Consider the following 14,222-nt stretch of genomic DNA (forward strand, 5'->3'; position numbering starts at 1 on the left):
AATAAACCCGTGGTGTCTAAAGTGCTGTAAAATGTGTGCATATATGTGTTTTGCGCCCCCTAAAAAAGGTGCGATTGGCGCAGTTACTGAAATCATCGCAACTGTGTAATCACGAAAATGGGAAGTAGGGTTTAAACAGTTGCTTAAAAACTTGCTAGAAAATGTGAGCAAATTTGTTTTCAAAGGCGTGATGTGGCTAGTAATGTGTGTATTGTGATACAATACATTTTTTTAAGTAAAAGCTTTTGAATGTGGTGTTGATAATTAAATTTCTGTTTTGCGATTTTGCGACGTGCTCGGGACCTTCACGATGTTGTTGCAGATTTGAAATTTAAAAAAAAAAATTAATTTTGACAAAACAATGAACACAATTTTGGTGTCTTGGGTGGCTCTGACAAGAGCTTTTGAGTTCAGAGTGCGCATAAGACAGGTACAGATAAGACTGTATGCAGAGTTTCCGATTGCTTAGAAACACCCTATTCCCTTTGTCGATAAAGTGAACTCCATCACTTTTATATATTCCATGCATGTCAATACGCAGATTGTTGTAATAGATAGACCATATTATGGTCTCTGAGGAAAGCAGAAACTGTTTTATTAGCATGTTTCCTGGCTTTGTCAATCTGTGGACAGAATTGATTTGACCACTTCCATTTCTGTCTTTGGCAAATATTAGAGTACACTAAGACAGTGTGAGGGAAAAGCGAGATCAGTTCTGCAAAAGGTACCCTTTGTTAGAATTTCCAGCCCTACCCCAGTCAATGTGCCTAGTTCATTGCCACCACAGTGCACAATCATGAGGGGAGGCGCTTAGAAATCCACAATGGTTTTAACCAAAGGCAGTAGCTGATGAAACTATAACCCTGTCAGGCCAAGCCAACTAATCTCCACACTTGGCAAACCCAAGTTCCTGTCAATACCTTTGTTGTTTTCAGCCTCTTTAGCCTAAAAAAACATAGCTGTGGCCCACAATCCACACCCACAATCCACACTCTAAGCATTTTGTAGGAAGGAGGAGTGGCACACAGGACAGGTCTGCAGCTCAATATCACAGTTGGTACTATGAAAGACAGTGAAAATCCATGTGTGCTGGTGGTTTGAAAAAAAAATTAAATTTGATTGGATGATGGGAATATGCAGATGAAAAAAGTAGGTTGTATTTGGAAATGATTAGTAAATAGGCGTTTCATTGGCTCAGGTAAATAGAAAAAAGTGTAATACAGAGTTTGATATGCTTTACAGTATGTGCAGTAAACCACACCTGCTGTAGTTCATTTTGTAACTAGTATGGTCCTTATGGAATGTGTTGTAAACTCGTGACCTACTGGTTCTAGTGCGTTACTATGGAGAATCCGCAGAGGGTGTATTGGGGGAAGGGTGTTAAAGAAACTGGTATTCATTTGTAAAAATTGGAGTGGTTTAGGTTCCTTGTTTTATAAGGTAGATATGATTCCCTAGTGAGGATGTTCCAAGAAAGTGTAGTACAGTGATAGAAATATAAAAGTATCAAGGGAAGTATGTTTTCCAACGACATTTTTTTTGTGGATTCATCGTGATTGTCGCGATTTCGACGCGAGTTTTCACATAAAGGCATGCATTTTGGGTTACCTCAAATAGGAGGGAAAGCGTTAATAGACCGTAACCATTCAGAAATGCAGTGAGGAGACCGAAATGTGAAAGTAATGTTTTTATTTTTTGACTTTTGCAGTGTCAGTCAATGCAAAGTTCAGAAGGTTGCCATTTACAGGGACGTTATAGTTAGGAATTGGCTTTCAAAAAACGTAAGAAATTTGCTGAAAAAAACTAAGGTTACAGGGACATTATAGTTAGGCTGACATTTTACTCATACAAAACCAGAGAAATTCAGCAGCTATAGTTAGCTTAGCTAACTAGAACTCGCGCCCGCAATGCACTGCTTATGACCTCACATATTACATCACGGATGACATGGTCAAAGACTTCACTGATGACATCGCAAATGACTTCACTGATGACATCATCCACAGAATCTGACGCACCCACTTACACTCCAATATAAACTTTTTTACATCCAGTTCAACTTCCACACTACCATTCTCAAAATCATACATACACATATATATATATATATATTCACTTAAAAAACCATAGGTTTCACACATGTTATAGTTAGGTGGATATTTCACTCGTAAAAAAACAATGAAATTCCCCCGTTATAGTTAGTTGAGATAACTATAACTCGCGCGCCCGCAATCCTCTGCTCATGACGTTACATATTACATCACTCATGACATGGTCAATGGCATCACTCATAACATCACTGATGACATCATCCTTGTGATAGAGTGGCGGTCGCGCGAGTTATAGTTATCTCAACTAACTATAACGGGGGAATTTCATTGGTTTTTTACGAGTGAAATATCCACCTAACTATAACATGTGTGAAACCTATGGTTTTTTAAGTGAATTTGCAAGGTTTTTTAAATGCTAATTCCTAACTATAACGTGTGTGAAACCTATGGTTTTTTCAGTGAATTTGTATGTTTTTTTTAAATGCTAAGTTATGTATGTATTATTATTTTTTTTATATATTTTTTTTAATAAACTACGTATTAAATTGTTAAAAAAAAAATTTAATGGTTTTTCACCGCGCACCCCCGCGATTTAAAAAAAAAAAATGTAAAATATTTTTTTCTGCCTTCGGGGTCCTTCAGGGACCCCCTGACCAAGGCTAGGGGGTCAGGAACTCTCTACCCTGCCCCCTTTTCACGTTCGCCACCTTCCTTTTCCACTCTCGCACTGAAAACAAACAAAATGGCGGCCGACACTTCCTGATTTCGACCGATTTGAACGTTGACTGACATGTAACAACCAATCAGAATTACGCTCGCGCACGTTAGGGTGCGCGCACGGTGCGCGGCTATAGATATGTATGTGCTTTTTACTGCAATTTTCTCTGGAACTACTGAACAGATTTACTCCATATATGCAAAAGGCACTTCCCTGACCTGAGGACTACCTCTTTGCCAAATTTCAAGTAATTCTGTTCAGCCGTTCGGGCTGTACATTCGACTAAAGGTCCTATGGGAAAATGCATGGGGAAAACGCATTTTGGGACCCCCCTTTTTTCTCAGCCCCCGCTTGACGAATCCCCCCCCCCCCCCCGAGACTTTCAGGGTAGGAGCTGAGTGGAGCGCCCCATTAGTTTTGAAAATTTCGCGAAGATTCGTCAACCGGCGCCAAAGTTATTCCAAATAGAATGTTGCGGATTTCCTATGGAAACACGGTCCTAACTATAACTATCTACTGGCGACCGCCAGTAGATAATATATATATATATATATATATATATATATATATATATATATATATATATCCACAAGACGTTGGCTTTTCCCAAGCCTCTTGTACGGCGGGCACACGGCAGGGGTAGCCACCCCCAAATATCACCAGAAAATCCACTGCGTCTCACTTTCCCAGTGTCAGGACGAAAGAAAGCACTGGAGCCGTGGCCACAAATCAAAGGTGTGTTAATTAAACACTAGGTCCGACGCGTTTCGGAGTTTACACGCACTCCTTTATCACGGGCAACAGACTGTTTGTTTGGCATAGTTAAAGTGCTAGTGCCGGTCACGTGCAATAAACATAGTGAAAATACTATCTTCGTATTTTAAATCAACAATTAATACATTTTACGAGACTTGACTCACAAATGAATAGTTAAACATAATCAACCAAGTAATTGTTGAATTTTGCACAATTCATTTTTTGCAATGTACTGCATCTCAGTGTACTGCTTCGTACATAGTTTTTTGAATCGATCAAACTTTATCAACACGCTAGTGCTAACATCACCATTTGCTAGCGAAATACCATTGCTCTGCTTGTTCTCGCTAAACTGCTTTGTTTATCGGTCATGCCCTAGTGGGCTGAAACAATGGTTCGACATAGGCAGTTTTATAAAAAATAACCAGATTTAAACAATGTTAAAGACAAGCTTATGTAAAGCGGGTGAAACAACTCATATTTAGAACTATAATGTAAACAATTAAGTAGCTTGCGTTACAGCCCCAGTGGGCATTAATCTCTCATTCAGGAGATCAATAATGAACTCATGTAACATGATACATGCTTACACCTGCTTTTACAGCATCAAAAAAGTAATCGCATTGACACCCTTCTCTGTGTGCATCTTTTCAACATAAGAATAAACAAAGCAGTTTAGCGAGAACAAGCAGAGCAATGGTATTTCGCTAGCAAATGGTGATGTTAGCACTAGCGTGTTGATAAAGTTTGATCGATTCAAAAAACTATGTACGAAGCAGTACACTGAGATGCAGTACATTGCAAAAAATGAATTGTGCAAAATTCAACAATTACTTGGTTGATTATGTTTAACTATTCATTTGTGAGTCAAGTCTCGTAAAATGTATTAATTGTTGATTTAAAATACGAAGATAGTATTTTCACTATGTTTATTGCACGTGACCGGCACTAGCACTTTAACTATGCCAAACAAACACAGTCTGTTGCCCGTGATAAAGGAGTGCGTGTAAACTCGGAAACGCGTCGGACCTAGTGTTTAATAAACACACCTTTGATTTGTGGCCACGGCTCCAGTGCTTTCTTTTGTCCTGACACTGGGAAAGTGAGACGCAGTGGATTTTCTGGTGATATATATATATATATATATATATATATATATCCACAGCAATGACTCATATTATTCGGCACTCTTGGCGGTGCGAACAGCGTGGAAACGGCAGAGTCGGCCGTTGTAAATATCGATCAAGTTCCTTTGCAGGATAAATCCACACGCACTCCCTGGTATAGTGTTATTTCCAAATCAGTTTAATCCACAGCATGGCAAGCAGGTTAGTAACCCACGCGTTTCAGTCTACTCAGACCTTGTTCACAAGGTCTGAGTAGACAAACGCGTGGGTTACTAACCTGCTTGCCATGCTGTGGATTAAACTGATTTGGAAATAACACTATACCAGGGAGTGCGTGTGGATTTATCCTGCAAAGGAACTTGATCGATATATATATATATATACACACACACACACACATGTATACACACAAACACACACATATACACACACACACACCACACACACATATATTAGTGGCATAACAAAACGTGGGGGGCACCCTTGCAAAGTACATGCAGGGGGGCGCCCACGCTCTGGACCCAGTCTGAAGCTCTCAGGCCAGGAGCCAGCCAGTGCCAGAAGGGGCCCCTGATCTCGAGGGGTGGCCCTCCCTGCAAGGGCTGCAGGGCTTTTGTTACACCACTGATCTATATCTGCAAATAAGAGTTTTTCAAGCAGCGTTGTCTGACGCATAACACTCTGAATGAGCCAGACTTGTCATAGAGAAGAGTGAGACACCTGTTTTTTTTCCACACATCATCCCCTTAGGTAGGACTGAGGGGGATCTAATCTTGTGTGCGCCTCCCACCTCACACACCGGGTGGTGTTTACAACAGTACAAAGCAAATGGTATGTTAGGTAGTGGTTGTATAAAGTGCACCTGCCACTTGTGTGGTAGTCTAGTACTCCCATTGCCTGAAGTGATTACAGAATGACTCGTTTGTTTGACTGGGGAGCTGTGTGATTGTAGTATGACCTATGAGGGAAATTCAGGTCAGGTGCCTAAGATCTTGATATGCAGTCTGGTCTTAAAGAGACGACCTAACACCGTAGAAATGTGGGCAACTATTTTATAGAGGTATGTGAGAGGAATAACCTTTCACACAACATTTATGTTACATACCTGACTGAAGAACAGGCGTGCGATGGGTGCACTATCCACTTCATGTTAGGGTGGTAGTGCGTCCCGAGGGCCTAAATTAATGAGTATAAATGTTTATAGGGTCTACACACAAGCTGTGGCATGGGTTGAATTACTATTGTAAACTAAGGTTCAAGTGAACAGAGGGCATATTTTAGCACTATCTACATATACACACACACACACACACACCCACACACACAATAGGTGTAACATGAGAGCACGAGATTTACAAGAGCAATGTATGATTACGTTTATGAAGTAAATCAGTCTTGAGATATGTTTTACAAAAACAAAACTGAGAAAGGGAGCAAGCTCATTGTGTGTTGTGACAGCTTTCCAGATTTCAGGGAAAGAGCGTCAGACATTTACATGTATGAATGGAGGGAAGGCAGCCACCGGATCTTCACCAGCCCTGCCCTGGAGTGTTTGCATAAGTGCTTCCATTGTTTGCATGGGGAACGAATAGCTTGTGCCGGCAGAGATCTGCCAGTTAGGTCTGCTACACAATGCATTTCGGAGACTTTAGGGGTTCCTTTGCCGTTCCATGTTAGCTTGGGGAGCCAATGTTATTTATTCCAAGCAGTGTTAAGTTCAATGTTCCTGCAGATTTGTCTGGGGGGTGAGGTTTCCATTGTCTATTTCTGGTCCTTGAAGCCAAATGCATCACTGAAAGTTTGAGCTACTGGCGTTGCATTATTATTTGCAGCAGCAACATCGCAAACTTTCAGTAATGTGGGACCTATTGCACTGCAAATGCTTGTTATTTATTCTAAAGTGTGAGCGAAACAAAGATTTTCATAGGATCAAATCAAGACACTTTACATGTGTGATGCACAAATGATAAATGTGTAAACATATTCAATTTCACATTATCTTTTATCAATAAAGCTGCATGACTAATGCAAATTTAGTGCCCGTTTTAAGAGTCCATTTCAATGGAAAATATGCGCTTTGTAAAAGGCAGTATCATAGCACACCATTCTTTAATCACATACTCGGGAGAAAATGCGACACTGGACACAACACTCGCCCACCAAGTGTCATCTGCAACCCCACACCCAAGAATCATTTAGCATAAAAGAGACAACATACCATGGTACATCATGAAAAGTGTCTAGTCTGCAGCTGTCGTGTACAGTGTCTAGTTCTGGGAGACTCATATCAACACTTAAGCAACTTCTAGGGTCTATATCTCGAGTATTGTGTCTGATCCTGGAGGGTAATCCATCGTATTATCTATAAGGTACCCCAGGTCAAGCAGGATTAAGACAACCAGGAAATAATTCAGTGATTGGCAACAAAAATGACGCTTGGTTCATTTACAAGCCACCCAAGACAAGGCTCGAGACACCCATACTCTACAGCAATGATGGAGTTGGGGATATCATGACCACATTCAAACTTCTAACCAACACAAGGAAGAAAGCAGTGGTACTAACAACGCATGCATCGATCAACGGAGCACGTGCGAAGTTTTGTCAGGACACGGTCAGACCAGATGGACCTTCTGAGCTTGTTTGCCATCAAGTTTAACATCAAATGTTACTTCCTCTCTTACAAAGGTCATGTAGTCTGTGATCTAAAGACATCAGACACATTGCATCCCTCCCCTATGTCTACCTGTTTTAGACCATGCTCTACTGCCCCTTTCTCCCCGATACCCTATCGTCTTATCTACTGCCACATTGTTGTCTCAATATTTTTCACTGTTAACCTGCTTACCCACTCTCATGTATGTATTACTTCCATCTTTTTAGACTTTTATCATTTATCTGCTTCCCTTCTCTGTTCATAACATTTTCTGTCTTTTGAGTACTTGTTCATTCTACTAACACCCCCTGCCATAATCGACCTCCCCACGCCCCTTAGTGACGTCTGTCTGTTTAAATACTCCCCAATACAGTCTCAATATTCACAGACCTTCCTTCCCCAAACCTCTCGTGTGCAGTCTCAGTCCTCAATGGTGGCTTGTCCTCACTGACTCTGCACTACTGCACTGGCATTGGTCATCTTTGCAAACACTTGCAGGTCCTTTACAATCCTGCATACTCGCGGTCTAGTGACCGTCCAGGCTTCAGTCGGACCTTCAGAGCCGAGGGATTCCAAGAACATGCTTTAAGAAAGAGCTTGAGAGCCTAAAGTCCTAGGCCCATATCTGAAAGTATCTGATTCACGTGTGCCGACTACTTTCACAAAATTCAGTTAGATATGGCTTGGAGCACATCCTATGCAGGTGCACTGCATAGGATGTGAGTCCAGAGCCGGTCCAGGAGGGCCAGATCTGTGAGGAGCGTTCAGGTTATACAAATGATTTCCATATATGCATTGCATGCAAATTGATCCTATATTGAAGCCCTGACATGCCTAGATCCGACCCGGCATGGCTATTACAGCCATGGGGGCAGTGGTTCTAGATGGAGCATGCACAATATCCTGCACACGCCCCAAAGTTGTAGAACCTATCATTCATAATGCGCATGGGTCAAGGGGTCCCAGCATTGAAGCCTCGTGTCTTGGAGGCCTGAGATCCTGTTGTGCCACCCAACTGCAGAAGAACAATGCCATTAAGAAGTAAGCCTCATCAACATACTAATCCACACACAAAAGTTACCACAAAGCATTATTTTTATGTCACTGTGACAAAACAAAGTCTATATAATCTTTAAAAACCAAAAACAAATTACATCAAAGGCGCAGAGGTGCTAAAAAAGGGTCAGTTAAAATGTTGGCTTATAGGATAAGATTAGGGTTACAGGTTGGGGCAAGGGTCAATGCTTTGCTATAGATTAGGCTCTGTGCTAGGGTTCGGGTTACAGGTTAGGGTCAAGGTTTGGGCATGGATTAGGGTCGTTGTTAGGACAGGCGTTAACAGTAGTGTCAAAGTAGAGTTTAGGGTTGGGGAAGAGTTTGTTTTTTGAGATCATGAGGATAAAGCAAGGGCAGCAGCTGAAATCCACAGGCCCGATTCGCAGAGGGCTCGAGTCAAGCTTTTATCTTTCTACGTTGTTACAATGAGTGCCATTGGATCGGGTGGTAAATACATCAAGCATTTTTAAATATGGAGGAACATTTCAGTAGGAGGTGTACACTTTGCAGGGAAAAAAGCTTCTTCACTATTACACCAACTATGCACAAGAATAGGTCTAGCTACTACAGTCTAACACGCCTTAAAAAGCCAACTGCACGCCACACCACGCACACAATAAAATAGAAGGTCGGGAGTGCAGAAGATAGTAATAATACAGACGACATACAATAATAGTAATTTGGGGCACTGTGAACTGAGCTGCACCTCAAATAATTATTAATTTTGCTACATCTGTGGTGTTCTGCCAACTGTCTTTCAGAGTCTGATCAAAGGAGATCTAAAACCTTGGTAAATTCACCTCCCGGGTCACTATTCATCGCCTGCTGGGCAAGACGGGGCGTGCAGGAGCCACATCACTCGCCAAAAACGTGCAATACTTTGGTTGGCACAGGAAGGGTTCCCTAGACCCAGAGGAACCTGTTGGCATTTGAAGCGACTGAATGCCTCGAATTGAGTCAGCACATTTCGGAATGGTATCGGGGATATCCTTAATGATCCCCTAACAATCCAATCTGCAGTTCTTCAGACAACAACTCAAGACCCACCCGATACCAAACTTTTCTGTAGCATGGTAGCCCCCATGCACAATGCTTGTAAAGCGTCAAATATATTAATGGTATCTTGGATATGGATATCCACAACGAGACCCTCACAATCCAATGAGCTATTCTTCGGGCACAACCCAAGTCCCATCTGGTAACAGACATTGAGGTACAGTGCAGGCGCCCCTCAAGCACAAAGTCCCTAGATGAGGTCAGCATTACACAGGCACACACTTTAAATGACAAGCAGTAAAAAACAACCATCAACACCTACGTATTTGGGTCAAAACAGCGATAACAAATTTGTCAACAGGAACTTTGGAGAGATGGAGTCATATTTGAACTATGGGGACCACAACACAATCCAGATGTAAGTACAAAAGGCAAAGGAAATAAAGGATGGTACCCACAGCCACTTGGGACGAGGAGCAGGAGAAGATCCTCTTCATGCTTCCGCAGGCTCTTCACGCGTCCCCAGGTGTGAAGGCTTCTTGTCCCACCACCACCAGCTTGGTCACTGGGCGAAGAGGATGTGGTTCCACCAGCCACGATCCATGGCCAGCAGCCACCGGTGGAGCTCCAGGTGCTCCTGGGCGGTGGAAGCGGGAAGGTGGTGGCAATGACCGCCCTTTGCAATCAGCTGGAACCAAGGACTGCCTGTGACAGTCACAAGGGGTGGAGGTGAGACCAGCTCCTCCCAGGGCAAGGAGGGAGGACTGTCCCAACCCAGTGGGAGAGAGGATGGGCGATCTAGTTCTGATCTGCTCCCGGCCCCTACCACCAAGAGGCCAGGGGAGGGGGTCATACAGCCCCTACCACCAGTACCGACTGGTCGAGTAAGTCAGAGCCCTTCTCTCTCTTCCTCCAAGAAAGGTATTGTTCTCTCTTCCTTCCTTGCGGTGCTAGGAAGCTCGGTGGCGCTCGTCACTTTTCCCCCTCCTAGGGTCAGCGCGATATTTCCCACCAAGGCGCTGCTTTCCTCAGTCGCCAGCAGCGTGTCGGGTCGTCTTCGCCTCCAGTCCGTAGCGTACTTCCAGCGGGTAGAGGCAGACCAGTGGGAATCGGCGCGCTTTCACGTCAGGCACGCACTTGGAGGGCAGGCTCGGGTAGGGGGCCCAGTAACGGGGGACCCAGCCCCTGCCTCGGGTAGGACTGGAGACGCGCGACACGGGGCTCCCCACCACCCTCGCGCTGCAGGCCGGTCGCACGGGCTCCTCTCCGCCTCTGTCTCTTCCCTCTGTGGGCCTGGGAGGCCCCGTGGTACGCAGGTACCCTCTCGCCGCCTCCTCTCACACCTGCTTTCACCTCGGGCTTGGCCCCAGCTTGCCTCAGATCACATCTAGGGTAATTAGAGAAAACACACCGTGAAAGCTTCCCAACCTGAGCTGCTTTGGACATCACCCCGAGGCGATAGGCGACGCGTGTCGAAGCTTGTCCCGCGAGCCAGCCGCCTACACTAGAATGTCAACACCGGTAACAAGATCGGTTCTTTCTTTCAAGCACCCATTTCTGGGATTCCTTTCCACCTCCCCGCCCCGCTGGTGCAGCCAGGGATGAGGCCCTCGGGCGGACAGACTTCTAGCCAAAGCAGGAGAGACCGGCATGCCTGACTGGGTCCCAGCCTTCCGGCCTTTCCCAGTCCCCCTGCTGGAATCTCCTTTGGTCCACTCGGGCCAGGGGTGTCCAACGTAGCTCCGAGAGGGCAAGAACCATGGCAGATATTTAAAATAAACATGGATAGTTTACTCGACCTTTGGTTCGTTCAAAGTAAATGTAAGTCACGGATGCTGTTTCTACATGGCAAAGACCGAGTCAAGACCACAGTATAGCGCCATGAGGCCCATACATCTTCCTCAGCTAGTTCTGAGTTTGTAGTCACGTCTTTGCTGTCAGGGCTATTCACGTTGTCTATTTCCTAGTACAGGTGTGGGTCTACGAGTCCCAGCATGCTGAGGGCTTGTAACTAAAAAAAAATGCTTTGTGTGAAGGACACCCACGTGACCTGGAGCCGCAGCGACTGCCGTCGATTGACATTTGCTGCCTTCATTACAATTCTTATGTTCTTGAGTGACTCGATGCTGATGTTTCCACAATCAGTACACTCGTGATGTTCTCCACATTCACTTTTCAGTAAGAAAAGGCCCCCTAATCTCCTTCACGTTTATGCTAATACGTAGGAGTACGCAATCTATTTGCAAAGCTTCCCTATTAACATTAACCAGAGTCTAACTCCTTATTGAAGTGGGAACACCCAATGTATTTCCTAATACTCTTATTCTGAAAGTTGAGAGCAGGTCACACGTTTATAGCACGATGTTCTGCTTTCGATCCATATAAGAGGAGGGAGCCATAATGTGATTTTAAAAAAAAGCACATTTATTATTTCACCAATATTTTGCACTTCCGGCCAGCACAACCAGTTTCGCCCTATAAAGAACTTCATCAAGGTTTGCAAAAATATGTATGAGTGATCAGGAAATGGATGTGGTTAGTGCTTGTGTTGCTGAAAATGGCCAATGTATCCCTAGTGGGATCTGCAGAGTGATGCGGCAAAGCACACGATGACCAGGTGTTGGTTTCTCTCCTTTGCAAACCCTGATTAAGTCTTTCACAGGACGAAACAGGTTGGCCGGCCTCTCCAGAATATTGAGGAAATAAAGACGCTTTTTGAGAAACACCATATTATGGCTCCCTCCTCTGATATGGATCGAAAGAAGAAAATCGTGCTATGAACTTGTGAACTGCTCTGAACTTTTAGAATAAGAGTATTTCAAAATACATTGAGTGTTCCCTCTTAAATAGGGGTTTTGTTGTATGTACGACGGTTCCTGACCAGTGGAGCTGCAAGAGGAGGATCCTTATTGCTTAGTATTATCTACACTAGCACCAGCGCGGGCGTCCTAGGGCCACCACTGCTCTTTGTTGTTGTGTATTAACCAGAGTCTCCAAGTCACTGGGACCTGCGGTCTTGTCTTCAACCCGTTGCCATCCAATACCACAGTCCAAGTGGTTGAATTTGGATCAATCTAATCCCAGAATACTTTAGGGTTTTTAAATGGAAGCACTGGACTCAAGCAGCGAGTCACTGATGAGGAGACTTTCCTTCCTGACTCCAAACATTCACATAGTGAACGCCACAAGTGCAATGGAGTCTTGGCCCATCAAAACTAGGTCTCATCTCTCAGCAGGTCGGTGGTCCTCATTTTATCATAACTAACAAGGCGAAAGGATAAGCCAGCCTAGGAGGAGCTGAATGCTCAAGTTTCATATTTGTATGTTGCTTATTGTAGACCGGCATTTGGATGGGGAAATGCAAACCTACAAGCACCACGTGCGAACACAAACCCCACACCCACACCAATGAGCAACTTTACTGCCTTTTAGACTTAACACAGTAGTTTAGGATTTTAAACAGAGGGTAGCTATTGATAATGCCCCATTCTATGGCCGTTTCACAGATCCTTGAATTGAAGGGAGCACGGCCGATAACGAAAGTGAGAATCTAAGAGTTGTCAATTTGACCAAGATGGAAGTCATTAGGTACGCAATGCATGGAGTGACCAGAAGGTTCCATGTCACCAGGACACCACTCTTCCATTCCAGAACTATTCTTTTAGATATCTTTATCAGGTGTGTTGGTCCAACTGGCACAATTAAAATGTAGCAGGACTACAACTCCCACAGAGCACTGATATCTAAAAGCAAAGTCCTGGAATGGAAAAGTGGTAGGGCTGGTGACTTGGAGCAATCTGGTCACCTTAGCAATGCAAAGCTTGACCCCGAAGCATCCTCGACTCTCTCTGGTAATTTGGTTGACAGGTCAAAGACTAGCTCAAGGGAAATAATGTGAGGGTTCAATCAATCCAATAACTAACATGTCCATTACGTGTAATTTCTTGGCAAAAAACACCCTAAAATTGTAGCGAAGTGAACATTGAAATGACTTGTCTGAGGCTGCTGGCTCTACCCTTTCAAAGTTACAATGCCAATAGATTTGTCTGGGCACAAGAGGCAGTGGATGGTGCAGGTTGGCATCTGTTCTTGGGCTCCTGCTACAAAACCGCTCATTGGAAACAACTTTCCAATGGTGGTGTATGGAGTATCAGCACCATGGATAGCTCCACTGCTGCAAAGAGAGCTGAATACGTTTAATATGGGGCTCTGTGCTTCTGGAACTGCGGTATTTGGAAGAGGGCACTCAGTTGTTTGTAGGGCTGGACTAGGAACCAAAGTGAACCTCACTAAAATTTTCAAACCAGTCTTGCTTCATTCCGGTCTGTCTTTCCTGTTTCATTCTTTCTAATCTTTCTCAGTCTCTCTTACTTTTTCCGTGCTGCCCTAAACCCAATGGGCTGCTGACAAAGGCAGTGGCATTTCACCTTTAAAAACCCGGCCTCTAATGACTCCAGCCCGATGAAATAAAATGTCCAACACAGTCCTGGTTATTGGCTTTGGAAAACACTTCCAGGGGAACTCATTAAAAACCCTCCTACTTAAATTTTTTACTACTTGGGAATTAAGCGAAAATAAAAAATGTAGCACTAAAGTTAGACACGAATTGAATTACAACAAAAAAAGATATAAAATTCCAAATATTCACAAGTTACATCAATATTCAGGTCTGTTGGCACTATTAGTTATGTTCCAAGAATTCTATACAATGTACTACATTCGTAGCCCACAAAACTAAATGTCTATACCCTAGGAACAGGCAATCCCAGCTGAAAAAACCCCAGTGGTGGCATGTTGAAGGAAAGCGACCTGCTCTTGGTGTAGACACTCCCTGGGCCTTGAAACCTTCATATCTCAGGCCT

At 43.8% G+C, this 14,222-nt stretch overlaps 1 protein-coding gene across 5 annotated transcripts in view; it reads right to left on the reverse strand.

The window, feature by feature from the left end:
- ANKRD35 (ankyrin repeat domain 35) overlaps positions 1 to 14,222 on the reverse strand; it is a 612,001-nt gene that overhangs the window by 131,995 nt on the left and 465,784 nt on the right. For 2 of the 5 annotated variants that reach the window (XM_085639309.1, XM_085639311.1), the window contains exon 1: positions 9,819 to 10,649. The exons of the other annotated variants lie outside the window; for them this stretch is intronic. In XM_085639309.1, the coding sequence (XP_085495435.1) occupies positions 9,819 to 9,857 (39 nt within the window). In that variant the 5' untranslated portion in view covers positions 9,858 to 10,649. Of the gene's footprint in view, positions 1 to 9,818; positions 10,650 to 14,222 lie in introns of those variants that run through there. 5 annotated transcript variants of the gene reach the window in all.

The sequence above is a fragment of the Triturus cristatus genome, chromosome 12 (genome assembly GCF_964204655.1).
Source record: "Triturus cristatus chromosome 12, aTriCri1.1, whole genome shotgun sequence".
Lineage (NCBI taxonomy): Eukaryota > Metazoa > Chordata > Amphibia > Caudata > Salamandridae > Triturus > Triturus cristatus.